The sequence below is a fragment of the Poecilia formosa genome, unplaced genomic scaffold (assembly GCF_000485575.1).
Source record: "Poecilia formosa unplaced genomic scaffold, Poecilia_formosa-5.1.2 Scaffold60, whole genome shotgun sequence".
Classification (NCBI taxonomy): Eukaryota; Metazoa; Chordata; class Actinopteri; order Cyprinodontiformes; family Poeciliidae; genus Poecilia; species Poecilia formosa.
Window position 1 is genome coordinate 1474586 of NW_006799999.1, and position 12922 is coordinate 1487507.

At 37.6% G+C, this 12922-nt stretch overlaps 2 protein-coding genes across 3 annotated transcripts; one reads left to right on the forward strand and one right to left on the reverse strand.

Annotated features, from left to right (window-relative positions):
- Positions 1-659: 659 nt before the first annotated feature.
- LOC103139369 (C5a anaphylatoxin chemotactic receptor 1) lies at positions 660-3148 on the forward strand. 2 transcript variants are annotated; one of them, XM_007553942.2, is made up of 3 exons: positions 660-768; positions 1301-1451; positions 1703-3148. In XM_007553942.2, exons 2-3 carry the CDS (start codon positions 1347-1349, stop codon positions 2636-2638), a joined length of 1041 nt encoding a protein of 346 aa, XP_007554004.1. In that variant the 5' UTR covers positions 660-768; positions 1301-1346; the 3' UTR covers positions 2639-3148. The 2 variants fall into 2 exon arrangements, with proteins under 2 accessions (XP_007554004.1, XP_016527869.1); XM_016672383.1 differs by lacking the exon at positions 660-768 and having other exon boundaries at positions 816-1451.
- A 4013-nt stretch (positions 3149-7161) lies between these two features.
- On the reverse strand, positions 7162-12566 carry cenpq (centromere protein Q). The gene is made up of 8 exons (XM_007553943.2): positions 11380-12566; positions 11231-11291; positions 11032-11143; positions 10281-10349; positions 9744-9873; positions 8440-8559; positions 7923-7997; positions 7162-7608 (listed from the first exon to the last, which is right to left on the reverse strand). The coding sequence occupies exons 1-8, from the start codon at positions 11470-11472 to the stop codon at positions 7411-7413; spliced, it is 858 nt and encodes a 285-aa protein (XP_007554005.1). The 5' UTR covers positions 11473-12566; the 3' UTR covers positions 7162-7410.
- Between the last annotated feature and the right edge of the window lie 356 nt (positions 12567-12922).

The following is a 12922-nucleotide window of genomic DNA, read 5'->3' on the forward strand; positions in this document are numbered from 1 at the left end:
CAGCAAACATTGTGAAAGACAGCAAGAAAACAAAGAAAAGGAAATGGAATCAAACACATAAAGTCAAATACAAATTGATATTCTGAATGAGCAGGCAAAGTACTGTTCTTACGTCCTACTACAACTACTGCAAATAATATATAACAAAACATTCTGTGTGAAAACCTAACCTAGGTCTAACCTAACCTAACCAGTCACTGCAAGACTGACATAAAAGTGCATTGTGACTGATGTGTGACCTTCATAGTGACATTTGCATGTAAAATGTTATAAATTTGCTTATAGAAACCTCCCTGAATACATCCCTTCCGACTGATCGGGTTTATGCAGAACCGTGAAGAGACCATCACTTAGGCTTCTTAAACACTGTCAGAGAGCAAAAACGTTGCACTTTGCTTCAAATGCAGATTTGCATACGGCTAGAAACCTAAAGGTAAAACTTTGTTGCTTTTCACTTAAGATTTTATAACCCTGTGATGGACACATTTGTTCACTGAGCCATTTTATGCCCAAATGCATGTTTGCTCAACAAAAGCATCGGATCAAAATTGTTTGAACTGAGAGCAAATGGCTTTTATGTTCTAAATGTTAAAAGTGTTTGTCTCTTTTGCAGATATGATTGGAAGAAATGAATGTTGCAATCACACACAGGAAAGAGAGAGAGTGAGAGAGAGAGAGAGAGAGAGAGAGAGATGTTAAAAGAGCAAGCAGGAACTCCCTCTCCTAGGTGTTGCTCCATTTCTTCCACACTTGAGGAACATTGAAAAGGTAAGCAACCGACTCTTTAATTAAGTACATAGCTTTTATTCCCCAGGTTGTAAATTGTCTTTAATTGACGTTAGTTACTGTGGATTCTGGGGGGGAAAACTCGTTATGAGCTCGTAATCTCAGCTACAATCATAACTTTGCTGCGGGTAAAGATAAAGTGTTCATTAACACGGGAGTCATTGCATGCAGCTACTCACAAACAGGTCTGAATGCAGGTTTGCGCAGAACCCTCAGGCTTGTTAAATGTACTACTGACAGATTCCTTTCACCTTAATCACTTGTGTGGCTACACCTACTGTGTGCATTTGTTTATTAATATTAGATCATTGTGAGAAAAAACAAAAACATTTTTTGGATCACATACTATTTGATGCCTTTAGGTTGGTTCCTTAATATAGCTGTTCTTGCACAAAACAGAAAAGGATGACAGAAAGGAAGTAGGTGGTTTCAGTTTGGTTTGAGTTGAGGACATCAGCTTTGTCTTCATTTTAGACAACATTTGTGCAATCGTTCTCCTCCTGTGTCTTTGCAGAATCGAGGACAGGCGTGTGTTTGTTTTCAAGCTCCATATCATCTCCATGGCTGACAAAAACACAACACTGGCCCCTGCTAACTCCAGCAGCCAATTGCAGGACAACGCTTCCTGGGGAATCCAAATTACAGTCACTCTGCTTATTTTCCTGGTAAGAAATGTTCCACTTGAAATTATTTACAAACTGCACGACTAAAAATGCTTCAGCTATGACCTTTTATTTCCTTTGAGTTTCAGGAATGAAAAAAAAAATGCACTAGGTCGTGCTCACTGGCTGACTGTGTCTGTTATATTCTTGATGAAAACTGTTTGATGGGCGAAAGCCGAAGAGAAATCAGGCAGTAACATGTTATGTTTAATTGGAAAATCTAAATCTCTTCCTACGCTGTTTGGCTCCCGTAGGTGGGCGTACCTCTGAATGGGTTGGTGGTCTGGGCACTTGGACTACGGGGTCGGCGTCACCTGGTGCGCAGAGGAAGCACAGAGGAAACGCGTGCTGCCAACAGTTTCAGAGTCTACGTCCTGAACCTGGCCGTGGCTGACCTTATCTTGCTCCTGCGGACTCCTGTCATGGTTGGCTTCATCGTTAACAAGTACAGTTGGCCATTTGGAAAGGAATTCTGTCACCTGGTAATGTTCCTGCGATGTTTTGGGCTGTACGCCTCCGCTTTCCTCCTTTGTGCTGTGGCTCTGGAGCGTTGCTTGTGTCTACTCAGGCCTGTGTGGGCTCGACTGAAACGACCCTTCTGGGCTGTTCCTCTGATCTGTGGAGTCCTATGGCTGATGGCCTTCATCTTTTCTGTCCCCTACATTTACTTTGCTGAACTGAAGAACGTAACCGGCAAATACCATTGCGTGGAGAGTGGAGATTTTAATCTAGGATTGTTTCTGACAGAAACAATAGCAGGCTTCATATTGCCTCTCATGGTATTCGTGGCAAGTAACTTGGCTGTTTTGCTCACCATTAACAAAGCCATGCCTTCAACACCGAGTGGCACAACGCCATCGATGGCACGCAAGATGACCAGGATGTACCATGTGCTCTTTTCCACCATGGTCCTCTTTCTCACCTGCTGGGTGCCCTACTTTGTCTGTCGCTTCGTGCAAGCCCTGGCAAAGAATAACCCTGCATCGCTCTATTCAGCAACGAAGGCCGTATATATCTCTCTGTTTCTGGTGTACATCAAGAGTGCTCTTAATCCTGTGCTGTACGTGTTTGCTGCCAGAGGTCTGGGCCGTGCCATCAAAAATTCACTCGTCTCAACAATTGAAAGACTTTTCAATGAGGAATCCTACGAGTCTATACGAAGGAAGTCTCTCAAAAACTCCCAGATCTAATCCAGATGTTTAGAAATGTTTTGAAATGATACTCATTGACGACCTCATCCATCCATTTCCTATCCACTCCGAGAAAGTGCTCCAGTGGCCAAGGGGAAAGAGAAGGGGCCCACCCTGGACAGGTCACCAGAACCACGCATGGAAACAATGTATAACTTAAACTAAAGAGCAGTGACTGATTAACCTTATCACTATTTTTGGACTGTGAGAGGCCACCAAAATACCTGGAGTGAAGTCTACAAAGAAAGGGCATTTTTGAGCCCAGGACTTTCTGTGAAGCTTTGGTTGATGTTTTTTTTTTTTTTTTTTTTTTAGTCCTCCCCTTAGACTCTTCCTGCTTCCCCCAATATGAACATTGTAAATAAAATCTAAGGAATGTTACTGTGAAGCACTTTATGTCAATGTTTTTCAATGTGCATATAAGACAGAGAAACATGTTTTTGGGAAAGTATAAAATGCATTTTGAAATTGTGTGCTTTTGAACCAATTAATAAAGATTGTTTTGTTGCAGTTTTTTGTTGTTGTTGGTATTTAATGTACATGGGATGCAAGTAAAAAGATGTAAATACCCCCAGAATTTTTCCACACTCCAACTACACACTTAGTGCTTTTGATTGGGTCTTTATATTTCAGATTATAACAAAGTAGTTTGTAATTGTGCAAACTGTTTTGTTACAATAGTTTTTACAAATAAAAATCAAATAAGTATGATACTCAGATTAAAGTTCTCCTTGCCCAGTTGAAATGGAGTTTAGACAAAATGCAAAAAAAAAAGGGAGCTCAGAGGGTTTTATTATATTTGCAAGGCATTTCATGGAAAGGCATCACCATATTATACATTCTTTATATAATATACAATAGTATATGTTTAATATTCTTTGGCGTTAAAGATCAAATTAGATTTTTTTTTTTTTTTGAATGAGCATATTTTTTAACTAATGGTAAATTCCTCTCACAATCATATTCTACATCAGTCAAAAGTTGTTAAGGTCTTTTTCACAGTAACAGAGAAGTGAAAATATATTTATCCATCCTCCACGTCTGTATAGATACAGCAAAAGAAACGACTTGTAGACTTTAACAAACGTTTCCGTACGTTTCCAGCATTTCCATAGATTAAAATCTACAGCTGCCTTTCTCAAGCTTAGGAGTTTAAGCAATTAATTTCAAAACTCAGTGTTGCCAAATCATTTCCCTGAACAAAATGACTTCTCTTTTAGTCTGCTTCTGCTGAATACTGAATCTGCTGCGTCTTTATTATTCTTTCTATATATTTAGATTGATTGGAAACTAATTTTACCAAAGAACATCGCATCATTTCTTTGGTAATTAATTATGACCCAATACCAAATACATTTCAACTAAAAGGCAGCCCGATCTGACTAGAGGAAAAAATATTAAAAATAATTTAAAATAAATAAAAAAAGATGCAACAGCATGTTTAAGTGTGCACATCTCTAAATACTTTCTTAAAACACTGTTTTTTTCACCGTTTTTTAGCATTCGGCCTTGAGGTATGCAGCCACCTCTAACTGCAGGCACTGGTTGTAGCAGAGAGGGACAAGTAGCTGAGTAAAGAGATCTGGTAGATCTCCTCTTGAATGTAAATGAAGCAAATGAAATTTTTTTTGATTTCAGGAGAAACAGGGTAAGATCAAACCCTATTTCCACCATGGGAGAAGAAATGGAGGTGGTTGAGGAATATAAATACCTCAGTGTTCATCTGGACAACAGACTGGACTGGAGATTCAACAGTGAAGTGCCTATAAGAAGGAACATAGCAGACTTTCATTACTGAGCAAGTTGAGGTTCTTAAAGTCTTACAGCAATATGCTGCATGTATTCTGTTGTGGAGATTGTACTTTCTTCTCCATCATCTGTTGGGTAGCAGCATCAGAGCCAGGGAATAAAGCAGCAACCTGATAAAAATAAAAAAAATGTAAAAAAAAATAAAATAAAATAAAAAAATTTAAAAAAAAGCTGTTTTTATTCTGGGGATTTCTGTGGAACCTCTGGAGATGATGATGCAAAGAGGAACTCTTCTGAAAATCATAAAAAAAATTAAAAAAAAACCCTGAAAATCCTCTTCATGAAACTGTTTTACAACAATGATGTCTTCAGTCTGAGAGTTCTTCAGATTCACTGTAGTACATAGAGCTACATCAGATACTTTCTGACCAGTCATCAGCATCTGAGTCATTAAATCAAATTGTCTAATATGAGTTACAACATAGTTTTCTCAGGCCGTGCCACATTTTTCAACAAGACTTCTGTCTTACCGCTGTTCAGACATATGGCGGATAAAAAGTGAGTTGTCACATGTGGATCTAACCAGCATAAGTTTGAAATTGTTGCAACTCCTTCAGTGTTACTGTAAAACCCTTTGCAGGCCCCTTACCAGATTATGTATTGTCTTTATTTAGAAAGATCCAATTGTAATACAGTCCTTGTTGTTACACATTTTCTCCAGGTATTGATGATCATCTTAATTATGACCCAATATATACATATTTCTCTAGATTATTTTTTGTAACCTTCTCCAGGCTTATACCTTTGTACCATGAGGCCCTTTTGATGCTTTGTTATCTCTTTGTAAACTAAAGGATGAAATGGAGCAAATGTGAAAAAAAATCCTGACAGACTTTATGGTTAATCAGATTCTCTATAGCTGATGACAGATGTCTTCACAGAAAGACAGAATGCAAAATTAATACATAAGGTGGACCAATAAAGATTCAAACAGGCTATTGTAGCTTCAATGTTCTTTTTAAACATCGCCCTCAAACATAAGCGCTTGTTTTTCAACTGAACTTTATACATCACATTAAAGTTAATTATCTCTCATGTTCTTGTGTTTTATTGCACTGCAAACAGCTGGCGTTTTGACAGAAGTGTGTAGACTTTTTAATGTTCTCTGTGTTTGATCCTTTTCTCCTCTGCTTGTACTCAAATTCCTGATTTTCAAGATCTTCTGGATAAGTCCCGTTAGCTGTTATCCGATCTGTGTTAGTGAGGATAACAGGGGATTAGCAGCAACAGCCCCACGGCACTAGAGCACTCTTCAATTGAGAAGAAAGTGCGACTTCCACGTGAATCTTTTTGTCAGATTTGCTTTTGATGATTGGAGATTTCCTCCAGGTTGGATTTATTTTTTGAGATGACTTGTCAGGAATAAAGCAAAAGGACTTATGGAATAGCTGCTAGGGGTGTGTCTTTTCATCAGAGGACACATTCCTGCCTGTGTTCAGGCTTGCAGGAGGCCGGGGCGTGATTAGATATTAATTCATGATGCATCATGCCTGCAGGTTCGTGACACTCGGAAAAGACATGGAGGCAAAAGTACCTAAGTCGATATCGTGCCTCAAGGAAAACAGTTATATGGATTCCAACCAGCATCACATCACTGTGCTGGAATGCAGTTGTGCTTAAACGGAAGTGATACCATAGTATGACCATGTTTAAAGAAGTGATAATATAGTGCTGAATTAAGACTTTCAGTTGGAAAAAAAAAAGAGTTTCAGTTCACATAACTAATGGTTACATCTTACAACCTCTTGAATGCAGAGGCGGCTTGCAAACTCCTTAACTGCCTTGGAAACAGCTGATTATGTGGATTTTTTTTTTTTTCCCCCACAAATGTTTATTTAAAAAAAAACTACACAGCTACCGACTCACTCTAGATGGCATTGATTTGGTCATCAGTGTAAATTTAGAGAATCATAGTGTCATTATAGACCAAGGTACATCCTAGTTTAAACTCTTGCCTCCTGCTACTCTCTAATATTTCTCTGATTCTTAGTTCTCCGTTTCTTGTTTTCAGCCCAATGCTTCCGTGTTTAGATGTCACTTTTCTGAACAAACTCATTACCGGCTCCCGGTTTTCTCCCGGCTCTCGTCCTAACGTAGAAAGCTATTGCGGTCATTAACTACTTGTGCTTGTCCTTAGTTTTCTTTTCCACAAAAAACATACTCCTGGGTCAGTGTGTCACTGTTTTTTTTCTTTTCTTTGTTTTTTGTTTTCACTTCCAGTTAACCACCAGCAAGTTCCCACTCGTATTAGGCCAGGTGAAGAATGGCATCTCTTTTCTTCTTTTAAATAAACCTGTTCCTTCCCAACGTTGCTCACTCAGGATGAGGGATTGCTGCAAAATAAATCAGCAGGGATTCTTAGACATATGTTTTTATCAGCTGTCATTGCATAATCAACTGTATTTGGCTACTTTAGTACAACTGGGTAATGAATACCTGTATCTGGAAAAAGACAATGTAACTGAATTTTACTGGAATAATTTTAACTTATTTACATTTGAGCTGCATTGGATTCTATCCAGTTACATATGCAAAAGATGCATTTCTCTAGTAGATTAGTTATTTCTTAAAAAGTGTAAATCAAGATATACAATCTCCTTACGTCACTGTACTCATAAAAGCTTCCATCTAAAACAAAAAAAAACTGTTTCTAAAAAAAACATTTTAAAAACCAAATCACTTCACATTCTTTAACAAAACACGTTTGACTTCTGTTTCTATTGTCCAGTGAAACTTTATTTGAAAACAATACGGTACTTTAATGACACATATAAATGTAACGCAAGGCTGGACAGACAAAAGGCAAATATATCTCATGTTTCAAAGGTAACAATTTTAATTTTAAGATAAATGGATCAGAGAGCAAAAACAGTTCAGCTGTTTTTGCAAGATAAATCTAATCACAACAATCAACCTAGTAAAAAAAAAACAAACTGAAAAAACATTTTCTGCATTAAAAACCATTAAGAAAAATGTGTTTCTACTTCATCTTCATAAGTTGCACCACTGCTCAGTGAAGGGAAGAGGTGATCAGCATGTTTCTGTGCCTGCAGTAATAGGACCTGGGCGTCCTGGGTGGTCAATGGTTTCTGCAGAATGATCCCCAGCTTCTGAGCTGTCATCTCACACTCACACTGTGGTATTATTTTCTGCAAACGAGTCTGAAATAAACAGAAGATGCAGTGGTCTATGTGGTGCTTGAAGATTGGGTTTTACTAAAGTAGCATTTGCACAAAATGATTACGTGCAACTTTCACAAGATAATATGCACAATGAAATTTAAAAGAATGTTGCAATAGCTGAAAGGCGTTTCACCACAAAGGGCATCCTCAATGTTTCCTGTTAGATTTCACAGGAATTGCACATGCAGACAATTTTGCATGTTATTAAAAGAAGTAGCAAGATAAACAATACGTTTTTAGAGTGAAAAGACACACAGATAGTAAAAGGGTTTCTGAACAGCATCAAAACTCACCTCAAATGTAATTTCCTCTTTTTGTGGCAGAAGAGACGGAAGCTTGAGAATGCACTGATCACTTATTTCTAATATCTGCAGGTGGGCAGGAAATAATTGCTCACATTAGTATTTTTTACCACAAGCTCGGATCTCAAAATCTCAGCCATCTTTTGTCGATTTCCTGTACTTTTAGACATGAGAGATCTTCCGAACAGAGGTGAAAGCTCTAAATGGCAACATGTGAAACATTAAAGTTTGAGACAACAGTGATTCACTTCATCTCTTTCATAATCACTGTGATTTTGAAATGTCCCATTCAAGTAGAAGAATCAAAGTGTGTGCAACCAAGAAAAAAATCTTTTCAAAATATGTTGAAAACTTCTTAGAACACAAGACATAATGTTCAATTAAAAGAAACGGTGAACGCATTGGAATGGGATGAAACAAAGCAAAAATCAAAAGAATGCAATACTCAACGTTGCCATAAATCTAAATAAATAGTGTATGTGGATAATGACAGACTTTTTACTTCCACCTGTTTTGCTTTCTTTTCTTCTTCCTCCAACTCATCCCTCAGCTTCGAGCATATCTGCTGTAAAGACACCGTCTGCTCCTCTGTCCTTTCCAGCACGCCGACAACAGCCTTCAAGTCTGCCTGAGCAACCAAAATACAGATACATGTTCTGTGAAACCAACACATTATGTTTTAAAACGTGTAGATCAGAAGGAACATTATGACTGCTAAAAGGCCGACAAAAACACAACGTCTTTATTACAGTGGCATCTGACTGTGAGGGGGAGGACAGGAGGCAGGAAATGAACATGCTGTCTCTGGAGCTCATGTTTGACACACAAGCCTGTGGGGACTTGAGCAAACCTGACAAGGGAAAAATCTTATGGAGTTATAATATTATCTAATGTCAGAGTCAACCAACACATGGTAGGTGAAGAAAAACAATTATCCAGAGAGACTGCTATGGCAGACAAAGGATCACTAATCCATACAGGAAGTAAAGACCATGTAGTTCCACGTAAGTGGGACTATAATCCTGCGCATTGAAGGTTTTTGTTTTGGGTAAACATGATAAATTAGGGAGGGTGTGCTAGCACTTGTACTATCTTTACACTTTTCAGGAACACACACACACACACACACACACACACACACAAACAAAATAAGATGTTGCCATGGTCTCTATTTTTTTTCTAAATCTAAGTCACATTCAGGATGTGATGGATGTGTTGCAAAAACAGTTTGCTAAGCAAAGCTACGACCTCAAATGCTACAGAATCATCTTGACTGTACAGCTGCTTCTGTACAATCAAGCTGTACAGAATCAGCTGTACAGTCTGATTCTGTACAGTGCAATGAATAAGCACTTTGTCATTGGTCAGAACTTTTCTTGCAGCAAAAAGCAGGGACTCAACTGAGATTTAAAGGGTCAAATATTACCTCATGATTCTTCAAAGCATGCTATGTTTCTTTAAATGACCTGGAAATCAGCAGATATTACTTTCTTGTAGAACTAACATAAAAGGCTACCACAATTGAAAAATAGCTGAGATGTTGCCACAAATATGCTCTAACTTCTACAGGAAACATCTGCATAAGCTGTTTTTTTTTTTTTCCCCTTGACTTTGGCAGTGGTTGTGGTAGTGAAATGTGGTAACAGATAGCAGCAAAAATGTTTAGTTTCAGTCTTGTTAAATAGCTATTTTTTGTTTCATATCAATCTACATCCAAACCATTACTAAGAAAACACTCATGAAGACTGAAGATAAAGAAAACAAATCTTACTTTGAGCATGTCTGGATTTATTTTGTTAACATGATTTTCACCTTCAGGGAGTTCAGCGTCATCTTTCCGAGCTCAGACTTCTTGGTCTCCTCCTGGTGGCGTTGAGTTGAATGAATCAAATCTCCCCGTTCCTGCGCTGGAACCTTAAGTTGTGCACAATGAGCTAAAACCCTGGAAAAATTTGCAGAAAGCATATCACTCAGATTGCATCAGACGTGTTTGACGTCTCGCAACCACACTGGATTCTATACCGTGAAATAACTTGATGCATGCTTATCAGTGTTTACTGGAATTTCACAGGTGATTTATAAACTCAGGAGCAGCACTTTTCTGCTTGATATGTTTCTTATCTTCCACATAAGGAACCCAAATGTCACCAAATTATTCATTGCAGTTGCTTTTGATATCACATCCACTTGAAACTCCCTAATAGAGTTTAGGTAAATAAATCTTTGATGAAATACATTAGAATGAAATTGAATAATCCTGCATTTCTCCTTAAACATGCAAAATTCATACGGTGTGCATTTCACATATGACTTATTTGATGAATTTAGACGGAAATGTTAGACACTCACTTATTTTTGATGATGTTTAGATGTTCCTGGCTCTCTTTCTTCCCTGCTCGCTTCAAAGCAAGTGTTGCTCTGTCAACAAAAAGGGGTTACTTTCATTTTTCATGCATAGTAATTATTTGATATTGTCATTGCAAGCAGGGATAACATTAATTTGTTATATTTAGCTCTATTACACTATAGGTTTTGTAATAGTTGCTGAAGATGGATTTAAGCTTGAGCTGCACAGCCTATCAAATGGCAATCATCGTTGCCTACAGTACTCCAACTGAATGCTTATATGTGATACTTAGGATACTATAATTAGATAGGAAAATATGGGTTGTTTGTAATTTATATTGCATTGTTTAGCAATAGCATGACAATTATGTATCTTGATATGATGCCAGCCCTAGTGTAATACAACTTGCAGTGAGAGTCTCATAAGTGTAAATATGTTTACACCTTTAACTTGTGATAGTAGCATTGCTATGAAAAATGCATGCAGAACTGACCGTTTAATTTTTAACAGACAGGTTAAATGACAAGTAAATTAACCACAGATTTTATTTTGAGATATAAATCAGCAAAAAAAACAACAAAATCAGAATGCATATATTTATTACAAGTGATATCGTCACCACAATATTTGATAATATTTTCACTGCATGGTTTTCTAATATCTTGGTGTCCTAGTACACGCCCTCATGAGCAGATGATTGATAAAACGCTTAATAGTTTTCAAACTGAAAAATCATGTCAGTGTGAAACTCACAGTATGGATAAGTCCAATATGTTCTCCACAGCACTGATGGTGGACGGGGGCATCGGCCTCCAGCTGTCCTGACTGGTCGTTTTCTTTGATACTGAAGGTAAATCCCCTTTAGCTTTTAGCAACAAGCACAAAGAAATATCACATTAACAACAGATCTGTTTTTTGTATCTGAACAGTAGAGTACATAAGCAGATTTTACCTTTTCTCCTCTTAACTGATTTGGTGAGGGGGATCTTCTCATTATCACCTAGCTCCTGATCCTAAAATAGGTGACAGTGGCTGATTGTAGTGAATTTACCAGCGAAACAAAGCAGTATATAAAACAGTTGTGTGGTTATGATGTCTCACCTCTTTTGCAGGAAATCCCGACGCCTTTTCTTTTTTCTTTTTCGGGTTGGGGGCTTTTGTTGGAGGCCGTTTTGAGCCTCTTGACGGCTTCATAGTATTAATCGTACAGAAACAGCTAGCTAAATAGCTAACTACCAACGCCTTAAAGCTTCGATCGTATTAATAAGTTGAAAATTATTTTGACCAATATGTTTAGACTTAAACTGATTTAAGACACAAACGACACAGTAGAAAAAGAGCAACAAAATCTAAAACTGAGGTATTGGTATGTTATAATCACCTATCGACCTGTATTTTCGCGCTGTTGTTTTCGAACGTTTAGACTCAGAGCGCATGCGTCATTAGTAGGTGACGTTACCCAGAGTCATGCTTGCCAGGCAGCACGTTCTGGCGACTGCAGCATACATGAGAAAACCAAATACTTCATATACATCTACTGATCTTGACGGATATAAAAGCAGTACAGTCATTTCGCTGTACGAATTTACGATGCTCCCGCAACTCTAAGATATGGCAACAGGACGCCTGTACGACAAAACCCGGGGCGAAAACTGCACTATGACACCAAAACCTCTCAAACCATCAAACAACTTTAATAGCATTTCTACTATAAAAAGCTACTCTGCATCTGCATACAGTGTTTCCTCATATTCTGTCACTCCCATAAATGGCAAATCATATTTCTCTTGGATATACGGTTTTAAAGGGGCGTTATTATTATGGCAGAAAAATTCAAAGACGGTGCCATTCTATGGTACAATCAAGTCACTATGCCACCTTCACTTGTTAAAAAATGATATAATTTAAAAGAGGTACTACTTAAGTTGACTTGCCTCTACTCTTTCTGACGCTCCACCTTCTTCACAATGCTTTTCTATTATGTCTTTATAACTGTTGTAATTTGCATATGTGTTCGCTAATTGCCGCTATTGCTAGCCTGAAGTTGTGTGGGGAAAAGGGAGCTTTGTGAAAGTAGGCGGTGCATTGAGAGTAAGCATTTAGGCACCCCTGAATGGCTCAAGGATTCCTGAGCCATGCATGAAAGAATTAAAGCAACAATCTAGGTATGGTTTTGATTAGCTAACAACATTATTAAATGATATAAAGCTAAAAAAAAAATTATGTTTAAGAAGCGCCAATGACCGAGAAAGACTCATTGGTGAGGTTAACAAACGAGGCAAAAGTACCTGATTCAGGCTGACTTCCCGTCATTATTTGAATAATAATTTGAATATATTTAAGGAGTAGTCAAATCTAAAGTACATAAATACAGGTTGTTGTTTTTTTCTTTTCTTTTTTTCTCTCTCTCACTATAACATATATTTACAAAGCAGATATGCAAGCAAACAGCTTATATCTGCACCATGAAACGTGTAACATTTTTATGTTAAGCTATCAAAAACATAAACTGCTTACATTCATATATCTCCATTTGTGCAAAAATATTTTTTGGGAAAGAAAAAAATATTTTCTGTAATTTATATGCAGTATAAAATGAATGTTACCACAAAACGCATTGAAATATCAGTAGTCAGATTAACCT

What these genes read in the sequence shown, in the direction of transcription:
- LOC103139369 (XM_007553942.2), top strand. Translation starts at nt 1,347, where the DNA reads ATGGCTGACAAAAACACAACACTGGCCCCTGCTAACTCCAGCAGCCAA. An exon ending in TCACTCTGCTTATTTTCCTG is followed by an intron (nt 1,452 to 1,702) that starts GTAAGAAATGTT and finishes TGGCTCCCGTAG; the next exon opens with GTGGGCGTACCTCTGAATGG.
- cenpq (XM_007553943.2), bottom strand. Translation starts at nt 11,472, where the DNA reads ATGAAGCCGTCAAGAGGCTCAAAACGGCCTCCAACAAAAGCCCCCAAC. An exon ending in CGGGATTTCCTGCAAAAGAG is followed by an intron (nt 11,292 to 11,379) that starts GTGAGACATCAT and finishes CACCTATTTTAG; the next exon opens with GATCAGGAGCTAGGTGATAA. An exon ending in AAGAGGAAATTACATTTGAG is followed by an intron (nt 7,609 to 7,922) that starts GTGAGTTTTGAT and finishes TGTTTATTTCAG; the next exon opens with ACTCGTTTGCAGAAAATAAT.